The sequence below is a fragment of the Aulonocara stuartgranti genome (genome assembly GCF_965226115.1).
Source record: "Aulonocara stuartgranti genome assembly, chromosome: 10".
NCBI lineage: Eukaryota > Metazoa > Chordata > Actinopteri > Cichliformes > Cichlidae > Aulonocara > Aulonocara stuartgranti.
This window is the reverse complement of record NC_138946.1, coordinates 7,326,025-7,338,022: the sequence shown is the minus strand read 5'-3', so window position 1 is coordinate 7,338,022 and position 11,998 is coordinate 7,326,025. Positions and strand designations below refer to the sequence as shown.

At 41.4% G+C, this 11,998-nt stretch overlaps 1 protein-coding gene across 1 annotated transcript; it reads right to left on the bottom strand.

The window, feature by feature from the left end:
• Positions 1–1,567: 1,567 nt before the first annotated feature.
• Positions 1,568–11,953, bottom strand: LOC309716124 (solute carrier family 35 member F2-like). Its single transcript, XM_082549754.1, has 9 exons — positions 11,800–11,953; positions 11,197–11,296; positions 10,618–10,790; positions 9,242–9,369; positions 8,615–8,774; positions 8,181–8,337; positions 6,960–7,012; positions 6,686–6,840; positions 1,568–2,937 (listed from the first exon to the last, which is right to left on the bottom strand). The coding sequence occupies exons 2-9, from the start codon at positions 11,283–11,285 to the stop codon at positions 2,731–2,733; spliced, it is 1,122 nt and encodes a 373-aa protein (XP_082405880.1). The 5' UTR covers positions 11,286–11,296; positions 11,800–11,953; the 3' UTR covers positions 1,568–2,730.
• Positions 11,954–11,998: the final 45 nt, after the last annotated feature.

Genomic DNA, 11,998 nt, shown 5'->3' with positions numbered 1-11,998 from the left:
TAATTAACAATAACATCTCAATACATTTGCTGTTTTTATTCAAATAGAATACATACACACCAAAATATTTTTGATTGTTTGCTGTGCTCTGTATCTTTACATCTGTATTTGTCTTGGACTGAGAACCACCACAGTACAATATCATTTGGGTTTCGTATTGCTAAGTCTTCTTTACGTCCTGTAAGTTGTGAGGTGGGGCTTCCATGGGTTGGACTTCTATCCCTTATTGGATTTTGATCTGGGGAATTTGGAGGCCAAGTCAACACCTCAAACTGGATACTGCCGTTGCCTTCAAACTATTCCTGAACCATTTCACTTTGTGGCAGGGTGCATTATCCTCCTGAAAGAGGCCACAGCCATCAGGGAGTGCAGGTTCCATGAAGAGGTGTACGTGGTCTGGAACAATGCTTAGGTAGGAGGTACATGTCAAAGTAACATCCACATATAGGTGCAATGGTGACAAGATAATCAGTGCTGTTCACGTCACCTGTCAGTGGTCATAATGTTATGCCTGATCAGTATGCTTCCATGTTACTGTTTACTAATTAAGGTCATGACATAGTTAAGGACTCTTGTTCTGGTTAAACTGAATACATAACCAGATCAACTTTCCTATATCATGTGCAAAATTATAGCACGTGCCATATTTCCACATCATATTTCACACACACACATTCTTGTTAAATTACATTCACCAGCCACTTTATTAGGTGCACTTTGCTAGAACCCAACTGAACTCCCCTTTGCTTTCAGAATTCAAGGCAGAAACATTCCTTTAAGACTTTGGGTCATATTAACATGATTAGCATCACATAATTGCTGAAAATATTTTGGCTGCACATCCCTGATGCAAATCTCCTGTTCCACCACATCCCAAAGGTACAGTACTTTATCAATTGAGATTTGATGACTGAATTCTGACCCTACCAGTCTTCTATTCTCCCATTTTTGTGAGCCTATATGAACTCTAGCCTCCAGTGGCACAGTGCTGTCTTCTACTGCTGTACCCCATCTGCTTCAAGGTCTGATGTGCTTTGCTCTTCTGTATACCTTGGTTGTAACAAGAGGTTATTTGAGTAACTGTTCTTATCATCTGGAAGCAGATATCTGATATCAGTGGGGCATTTTCTCCCACTAAGGTTCCACTCACTTAATATTTGTTTTTTGGACTCTGTAAACCTTTTGCTGGTTGTGTGGAAAACAAATCTCAGGAAATCAGCATTTCCTGAAATACTCAGATCAGCCCACGAGAGACCAGCAACCATGTGGTGTTTAACATCCCTTAAATCACCCTTCTTCCCTACTCTGATGCTGGGTTTGAACTTGGTTGTCCTGACCCTGTCTACATCCCTAAATGGGTTGAGTTGCTGTCATGTGCTTGGCTGATTGGATACTTCCGCAGATGGGAACAAATATACCTAAACAAGAGGACAGTGAGTGCATAATCAAGAGATAGAATATCCACACATCATTTGTCTAATGCAGGACTGAGATAGACTTACATGTTTTCATTTCTGTAAAATCATTTTAAAGTAAAGTAACTGAGAAAAGACAAGAACAAAGAAAATTTCAAAAAATATTTTAATAGTAAAAAAGTAAAACTCTGGGTGCAAGAAAGCCATGATGCAGTTTGTAGATTGCCAAATGACATGAGTATAAAAACTGTAACAGCACCAGAGGAGACAACTAAATGAGCTAAGTCATTTGTCTGCATGCAGCCATGTAACTCAGAGGAATGTAAAACTGTAGACTGTAGAGGTGAAGAAACAACAAAAACAAAACATGAAATATGGTGACATTTTATGAAACAAAAAAGAAAACAAATAAAAATCAATAATCAAACAATAAACAGCAGCGGGAGTGAAAGTTGACGTCAACTGACCCACCCTCTTTAACCCCTTTTCTCTGTTTATTAAATAAAGGAGAAAACCGCAAAAATAAATCTTACAGGGGACTTATTATGCTTTCCTTTTGTCTGTGATGATATTCTGTTAATATGCTCAAATTAAAAATAACTAAAGTCTAAATTAAGGCTCTGTTTATCAGAGGAGGTACTCCTAACATGGTCATCCCAGGTACACTACAAAGACTCTGAATACAGAAGCTCCGCCTACCAGTTGTTAGAACTTTGTTTCTGAGGGGCAGCCAATCAGAAGAAAATTGGCTTAAATGGGGAGGAGCCTAAACACTTTGTTTTAGACAGTGGATGAAGTGAAGGGCTGTGCTATTCAGTTCAATCCAATTTCATTTATACAGCATTGTGCTAACGCCCACAATAAGATTTTAAAAAAGGATGATTCTGAACTGTGGATCACACCAAGCTAAAGAATAAAAATATGGAACTGAAAATAGACACAATAGGTCCTTTTTGTAAAACTCTGACAACTTCAAGGGAAGCAACAGGCAATATTCTATAAAAATGCTACAGCATTAATGAAAATGTGGCAATACAACTGTAGGACCCTAGATGCAGTCTGATTTCTTGTGCTTAAAATGTATACTTTTATTCTGATAGTCTGGTGCAGACAGGAAGTTTGGCAAGAAGAGAGTGGAGCCACACGGTTTTTTGACCTCTCAATCTCTCTTCATCTATTTTGAACTGAGCACACACAGGTAGTCTCTGGCTTAGTGCATAAAAGCTCAACTTCTGTAACAATATTGAAGTAAAAAGAGTAAAACTGGCCTTTATCCACTGACCTACAGTAGGGGAAAAAAGATGTCATTCTTCAGTCATGGTGTATCGTTGGCTGTGAGTGTCTCGGTTCTCTGAGTGTCATTGTCTGCAGACAGCAGCAGCTGGTCTGAGGAGCTTTGAGCCTCGGGGTCATCAGATGCTTCAGTAGGCTCTTCGGGTAAAACTGAGTATGTTGGGACAGCGTTGAACATGATAAAACCCACGGTGATGACGACAAATGAGACGATGTACAGGGCTGAAAACTGAGACACACAACAGGGACACAGATTAACGCTAGAGGATTTTGTTCATGTGTGAGGCCTTTTTTGCTTATACCTCCACTGTCATTAATCAAATGGAGTTGTTGTGGGCAGTGTAGTATTTCAGGTGTACGTCCTCTCCTGTTGTAATCCACCTGCTACAGTTAAACAACTATGATCTACCTTGTGTACTTTGTGGTTGGGTTTTGACTTCAGACCGTTTCTGCATTGTTCTGAACTAAAAACAGTTCTAGGAGGTCAAAACTTTCCAAAAGAAAAAAACCCATTTAAAAACCAAGCAACAGTAACAAGAACACAAAATTCTTCTTCTGTCAAATCCTAGCCAACCTTCACATATCCATTAACCCTCCCCGGGTTGACTGGCAGCCTATTGTCATGTGAAAAAGTCCATTTTTGCTGTTTATTGGTTTTTATGCAAGTTGAAATGCCTTCTTTTTTGCAAGTCTTGTCAAGTCAACTTTAGAATAAATCTTACAGAAAATCTTCATCAGCTGATCACACTTCTACTACCCTGTGTAACGTATCGAATCCTTAAGGAGCTATGGGGATGACAGGGTTTGCTGATGCATAAACACCCCGAGGCTGCTTTTATTGTTGCTGGCGACTTCAACCACACCAACTTAAAGACAGTCCTCCCCAGATTCCACCAACATGTCTCCTGCCACACCAGAGGAGACAAGACTTTAGACCATGTGTATTTCAACCTGGCTGGAGCCTACAAAGCCACACCCCTCCCCCACATTGGACAATCGGACCATCTCTCCCTGTTCCTCACACCTCGGTATTCACCACTCATCCAACGTGTGAAACCTGCTGTGAGGACAATTAAAGTGTGGCCAGAGGGGACAGACGCAGTGCTCCAGGACAGATTTAAAAACACAGACTGGAATATGTTCACCCACACAGACCTGGACCAGTACGCCTCATCTGTACTGGATTACATCTCCAAAACCACAGACAGTGTCACCACCCAGAAACGGATCACCATGTACCCCAACCAGAAGCCTTGGATGAACCGGGATGTTCGTCTCCTCCTGAAGGCCCGCAACACTGCCTTTAGGTCAGGAGATGCACACGCCTACAGTACAGCCAGGGCTAATCTAAAGAAGGGCATCAAAAAAGCCAAACACCATTACAAAAAGAAGGTAGAAGAACACTTCTCCAACTCCAACCCCCGACGCATGTGGCAAGGACTCCAGACCATCACAGACTACAGGACCACCAAACCCTCCCCCGCATCCTCTGATGTCTCCTTCCTCAACGAGCTCAACAACTTTTATGCTCGTTTTGAGCGAGGGAACCCCACAACCACAACCAAAGCAGACATGACGCCAGACCACCAACCTATGACTCTCTCCCCCACCGATGTACGAGCGGTGCTGAGCAGGATCAATGTCCACAAGGCTGCAGGCCCTGATGGCATCCCCGGGCGTGTTCTCAGAGCGTGTTCTGGGGAGCTTGCAGGAGTGCTCACAGACATATTCAATCTGTCCTTGGCCCACGCTGTGGTACCGGCCTGCTTCAAATCCACCTCCATCGTCCCGATACCCAAAAACTCCAACCCATCTTGCCTCAATGATTACCGCCCAGTAGCACTCACCCCCATCATCACTAAGTGCTTAGAGCGACTGGTCCTAGCACACTTCAAATCCTGTCTCCCCCCCACCCTGGACCCCCACCAATTCGCATACCGTCAGAACAGGAGCACAGAGGATGCAGTCTCCATCGCAATGCACTCTGTCCTCTCACACCTGGACAACAACAACACCTACGCCAGAATGCTGTTTATAGACTTCAGTTCAGCATTCAATACAATCCACCCCTCACAACTCATCAGGAAACTGACAGACCTGGGTATCAGTTCCCTCATCTGCAAATGGTTACTGGACTTCCTGACCAACCGCCCCCAACATGTCCGGCTGGATAACCGCTGCTCATCTACAATGAACACCGGTGTACCACAAGGCTGTGTGATGAGCCCTTTCCTCTACTCCCTCTTCACCCACGACTGCAGACCTGCTGATGGTTCCAACACCATCATTAAGTTTGCAGATGACACCACGGTGATTGGCCTCATCAGTGACAACGATGAGGCCGCCTACAGGGAGGAGGTGGATCATCTGGCTGTGTGGTGCGACAGAAACAACCTGCTGCTTAACACCGAGAAGACCAAGGAGCTCATCGTGGACTACAGGAGGAATGCTGACCCACATCCACCCATCCACATTAAGGGGACGGCTGTGGAGCGTGTGAGCAGCTTCAAGTTCCTGGGAGTCCACATCTCCGAGGATCTCACCTGGACGACCAACTGCTCCAAGCTGGTCAAGAAGGCTCACCAGCGCCTCTTCTTCTTGAGGACTCTGAGGAAGAACCACCTGTCCTCAGACATCCTGGTGAACTTCTATCGCTGCACCATCGAGAGCATCCTGACCAACTGTATAACAGTCTGGTACGGGAACTGCTCTGCCTCGGACCGGAAGGCGTTGCAGAGGGTCGTGAAAACTGCCCAGCGCATCGCCGGAGCACCACTTCCTGCCATAAAAGACATCTACAGGAAGCGGTGTCTGAAAAGGGCTGGGAAAATCATCAAAGACCCCAGTCACCCATCACATGGACTCTTCACCCTCCTGCCCTCTGGGAGGCGCCACAGGAGCCTCCGGACTAAGACCACCAGGTACCGGAACAGCTTCTTCCCCACAGCTGTCAGACTCCTGAACTCTGCCTCCTGACATCTGACCCACGTTAAACTCATGGACTGAACATACACACACCCACAATGGACAACTGTACCCTCAAACACAATAATAACATGGACTGAACCACCACTCACAACCACTAGCACTTTATATAGCCTCTGTAGAAACTATCTACACCCTCACTTATCTTAACTGCACTACTGTATAGCTCTGTGTAAATAATCATTCTGTACATTCGATAATCTCTAATCCTACAACTGTTTACAACTTGCATAGTTCCCATTTCTGTATAGCTGTATATCCCAGATTCTGTAAAGTTATTTATTTCATTTCATATTCTGTATAGTTTTTCATATTTATATCCTGTTCATAGCCTGTACATAGCTTGTACTCACTACAGCCTGTACATACTTATAGTTATAGAATATTCACAACATACTTCATACCGTGTACATTATAACATACCATAATAGACCCATTTCTGTAATATACTCACATATCTATATTATTGCTAATATATATTGTAATATATCTATATCACTAAAGCACTTCTGGATGGATGCAAACTGCATTTCGTTGCCCTGTACCTGTGCATGTGCAATGACAATAAAGTTGAATTCTATTCTATTCTATTCTATTCTATTCTATTCTATAATGGATGATACAGGGATCTTGACCATCCTCTGCATCATTTACTGGGCATGCTGCTTGAACATTTTCTCTAACGTCAGCCTTAGACTTACTGCCACAAGGTCAGATACAGGAAATCATTACCCCCTTATTTAAATGCACTCCTAGCATTTATTTTACTGAACAATATACCTATTTGATTTTCTAAATATTTCTCACTGGTCATGTGCCTGTCATCTTGTTTTTCATGCTCTAGTAGGAACCAACTGGTTCAGCACAAAATAAATATTTTAACTAACCAAATAAATCATTTGCATTTCCTGCTGCTGCGAGACAAGGCAGAGCTATCGCTCATTTCTCTCATTAAGGACTGACATGCATACATACAGACATCACAAACTCACCTTGTACATGAAGAGAAAGAGGCCACAGAAGAGGCTGAAGAGGTCAGCAGTGAGCAGAGAGAGGTTCACTGCTGTGGCGCTCGTCATCTTCACCACTACAGGCATGAAGCTGTATAAAGCGTACATGCACAAGGTGTAGACTACAAACAGCATGGCTGCAGAACACAATAAACAGATTTGAGTGAGAGGCAGTGGAGTGATATTAAAATCAGAGACGCTTCTATAAATGTGATTATGTTGCAGTTTAATATGACAGTACAGAAAGTGAACTCACAGATGTGAACGTCCCACTTGATTTCTCCTACTGCACGTGTTTCCAGCACAACTCTGCAACAATAAGCAACAAGTTAAAATGATGAGGGAACATCATTAATAAAGGGTATTGCATCACAATTAGGTACTATTAGGTATTACATGATTAAAAAAATATTTGTTTGCATTTGAACTCATTATACATGAGTAAAGGTTGAGCAACCAAAACTGGCTCCTGAAGGTCCTTATATGTAAGATATCATATCATCATGTTGCCTAGCAACCACTTACCAGCGGCCTAAAATGACCTGTTTGTAGCTTCATGTATTAAGAAGAGGATGATTTTGATTTCTGTTTAACTTTCAAAACACTTAATATATATCCACAAAATCTTCAGTATGTGTAGTATATTGTGACATCATTGTGTTACCTAGCAACCACCTATCGACTGACTAAAACCACCAAAAACCCACATTTTTCCTGTTTCTTTGTTTGTTTTATTAATTTGTTTTATTCACGTTAACACTGGTGCTAGCCTTGGTCATCCTCAAATCCTCCATATTCATACATATACCCACAACCTAAATTTAAATAAAGCTCAACAAGCAAGGTCTTCTCACACAGATATCACTGAAATTCATAGAAAGTATAAGAAAAAAAGATGCTAAAATCACAATCATAATCTCAAAATTTTCCATTTTCCAACTATTCTTGTTAACATCTTCTATAGTGTCTATCATGGTCTCATCTATGTGTTTTTGCTCTCGCCTTCTTATTGTTCTGAAACCAGATTAAAATTTTAAAACACAAGTTGCTAGCAAATAAGCAAACTGTGGGTAATTCTCATTTCTGACTCTTGGAATGACTTAAATTCATAAAATGGATTTAACGTTTTAAATGAGCGACCCAGTCCAAAAATAATCAAAGTGTTTGTGAAGGTCAGGTCCTTTGCTTGTCTAAGATCTGAGGAAAGACCCAAAGGATTTTGAAACACAGCTATCGCCCCCTGCTGGCTGTTAAAAGGAATTCAGGTTTAAGACACATCTGGTTCATCTATTAAACAATGTGGGCTGGCAGAGAGCTGTGATGTATATTATCTGATGGCAAAAAAGTGACATTATTCACATTATATTAATGATATTAGCACATTAATAGTGGCTCAACAATAGTCATTACTCTGTAACAACAGTACAGAACAATACTACCTGCTGTGTCAGTGGTGCAGAAAAACACAATATCTTACAGTTGTACACCGCTGATGAGAGTCCCAAACAGGCCCATCATGCCCAGGAATTCAACTCTGCTCAAGTTCTTCACTGTGTGCTCCTGGCACATGTTGGATATGGCGTAGAGGACGGCACTGAGCAGGACCAACCCATCGCCCAACAGTACATCACTGGCTGCACAGAGAGAAAGAGACAGTTAGTATAAGACACAGGCACAATTCCAATTTAATTCAGTTCAATTCATACCAACATCTGCCTCTCAGACACTGAGGAATTATTTAATATGAACCTACACTGACTGCGTTACGAATCTTTTACAGTGATAAATGTATTTTTGCCTGTTTGTTTGTTTTTAGTCAGATGAGGATACTGGCTGTCTGAATGCCTTCATGCATCAAGAGGATAAACAAAAAAGTCTGACATTAACTTTGACTGAGGAAAATGTTCTTACTGGATCCCTGGTCTCTTCCAGCCAGAATGTCAGCTCCTACCATGGCCCCCACCCCCAACAAACACACTGCTACAGCTACAAAGTGGATCACCCGATATCGAGTCTTCAGGAAAAACCAAGAAAGTAACATCAGCACCGGGATCACAAAGCAGTCCAGCAGCTGAAACACACACAGTGACAAACAGGCGTTAACATGAGGGCAAAAGACATGTTGCACTTCATGCAAGCCAGCTTGTTCCTCACAAACAGACCTCTTTAGTATAACCTCCTACCATGTGAAGTCAGCCAAACTTGACTAAAAAATAGTCAAGTTCGGCTGTAAACCCAGAGTGTTTTTTACACCAAGATGGGAGAATTTTACTGAGAAAGTGAGAAACACCATACGTTCACATAGTAGCACCTGTTTTATGTCCCTCTTTGAGTCTATAGAGTATCATTACATACAAAATAAACATTGCACTTATTTCAACAAGACTTCAAACTAGCAGCTAAGACAATAAGCTCATCAGGAGAGCAGCATCAGGCTCGCCCCCTGCTGCCCAGTGAAGTCTTTTGGTTAACCAAACTATACATGTGTTCAAAGCAAAGTCAGGAGAAGAGTCTTTACTGACAACACTCTTTTGTTACCTGTATACTTGTCAGCGTGGTAAACTGGTACGCCTTCACTACTGTGTAGTTCGCCTCAACGTCTGCTATAGCCATCCCCAAATACTTCCACCAGTTGGTTTTTAAAATCTGTAGGATGTTCCTGTCACCTGAAGAAACACATCAAACTGAATTCAAATGGTCCATAAGACCCTTTAAACATCTAAACACTGCTTTACACATACATTTGGTGATCTGAACAAACTGTGAATCATTAACTCCTTTGTGCTATTTTCTGCTCCTTTGATCTTATTTTACTCACTGTTCAAAGGATATTATAAACAAAGGGAATTAAATTAAGCTTCCTTTTAGAGGAGTTGATGCTGTGCTGTGTTATAACCTGGATAATGTTCATTTATTTGCATTCAAATAGTGGTTACGTGATACGATTATGACGTCAACGTGATTCTGCTCCATTGCTAAATATTTTGTATCCATTTGTAATTAATTAATGTGTATATGTAAACAGTTTATGTTTACGATAAAAGATGGATTTTCAGAATAAGAGCTCTAGTACTAATATTTGTTTCTGTCCGCTAATATGCTTATAGTGAGCAACATGAGGACAATTAATCATCACATAACACTGCAGCTTCTGTGAACTCTGCACAGAATTTTAGTTTATTGCCTATTGTCCTTTTACCTTGTTTTGTGCTATATTACAAGGATGGAAGCTCGGATGACACAAGTCTTAAATAATGAGGCGATCTCTGTGAGCCAGACGCTCAGACTTAACCTTGTTTTTTCTGCTCTTTATGAGATCAGTGAGAGCAGATAATATGATACTATAGATTTTCAGGCACAGAAGTCACAATCATCTGTGGTTCAAACCTTCTGCTTGCGATAGGCAGACAATCAGAAGAAAGTTGTGTTGAAGGGGGAGGAGCTTAAACAGCTTGTTTCAGACAGAGGATGATCTAAGAGGCGGCACCAAGTACCTTATAAAATCTTTTTTTTTTTCCTTTTGGCTGCTCCCTTTAGGGGTCATCACAGTGGATCATCTGCCTCCATCTCATCCTATCCTAAACGCCTCCTCTGTCACATCAACCCTCTGTACGCAAAAAGGAGGAGGACATGAGGGGCTGATGTGACAGAGAAGGATTATTTTTTAACAGTGAATCAGGCAAAGCTACTCCAAAAATAAAAGCATGGAGCTGGAAATGAGGTTAATACTGTACATCTCCTTTAAAGTTCACTCTTGTGGTCTCACCACTATTCCTTTTCCCGCTAAATCAGCTTACTTTACCATAAATTTGCAGGTTCATCAGTATGATTGATGCTACAGAGAAACATTTACTTATTGTGACTCACTGAGAGCAGCCAGAATGTCAAATATCCTGAGAGCATGACAGTCTGACCTGTGCGGGTGCTGAGGTGTGTTGTGTAGGTGAACAGCAGGAGGGCGTAGTTGAGGAAGCTCTGCAGCATGGGTGTCTCCACTTTGGCATGAGTCAGGTACTCACAGCTGACTGCTGTCCCACATATCAGCAGTGACAGGACCTGACCCATGAGTATAGTCTTCAGCAGACTCCTGGTAAGTGAAGAACACGAATCATGCATCAAAAGAAAAACACTGTCGTGAATGTCATGATGATATTCCAACTTGCAATTTGCTTAGGGACATCTAACCGAATATTGGTAGGGGTGGATGCATATATTTGTATATTCAGCTGTATGTGCACTCTTGACACTGTGTGGTTTAGAGAAAATCCCAAATAAATAAACACTTGTGCACCTGATTTTTTGTTTTTACAGTCATTAAATATGTATGCTGTTCAACCATTCAACTCATTCAACCATTCGACTCTTGAAAAAATGTGGATGTAAGTTCTCTAGTTCTTTTACAACCCTGGTGATTCCACGCCTGTTACATTCACTGATACAACATACATTACAGTAGCTAAAAACGAGATTTACACATCTAGATTTGTGCTCACCACGTGAAAACATCTCTCAGGTTGTATCTGTGCAAACCACAGCCAATCTTCATTTTCCCACACAATCTCTCCTCCACGGGCCCCTCCATCTCTCTAAGAGCTAAACATAAAGACATAAAGACATGGACACCGAGCAAGATTAAAAGCTGGAAGAAAAATAATTGGGAATTAGTGTCTTTCGCTTTCAGTATCTTCATCAGACTGCCCAAGCAGAGCATGACACCTAATCTCCAAAGGACTGAGGTTAATGTACAAACACATTGCATGAAGTGATTAAAACCGGTTATATATATATATATATATATATATTTCGTTACGAGCTTTGTGTACACTGGAGGCGTCGACGCTGATAGGTTTACTATTACATGCTTTAGTTAGAAAATAAATATCCCGAATTGTAGTGTAGCTCGTAATGATTCGTAATACGTACTTAGTTACGTTAAAGCAGGTATAAATAATTAGTAGCAAGTACAGAAATATTAAACTTAAACTTTTCAAATGGAGTTTGGTGAACCTTGCGTCATTTATTACACTCCATTAGCTAAACAGCTAACAAAACAGCGAATTAATCCATGAATGTAAATGAATATGAATAAAACATACATTTTGACGTTCAATTATGTGGTGACATCCTCCAGCTGTGATGATTTCATGTTTATTCAGGAAGAAAAAAATCTTCGTCCACGAGGAAACACCTCTCAACCAGGATGAACAGGACTAACCTCGTGTTCGCGTAGGACCGCCCCTTACGCTCTGATTGGTTGCAACGAATTCTAGGTGACGTGTGCACAGTGCAGTCAAA

Bases quoted from the DNA above. Each gene is read 5' to 3' on its own strand.
- LOC309716124 (XM_082549754.1), bottom strand. From the start codon at position 11,285: ATGGAGGGGCCCGTGGAGGAGAGATTGTGTGGGAAAATGAAGATTGGC. The intron at 9,370-10,617 runs GTCAGACTGTCA...GTGTTTCTTCAG, and splicing joins ACACCTCAGCACCCGCACAG to GTGACAGGAACATCCTACAG. The intron at 8,338-8,614 runs GTAAGAACATTT...CTCTCTGTGCAG, and splicing joins TGGAAGAGACCAGGGATCCA to CCAGTGATGTACTGTTGGGC.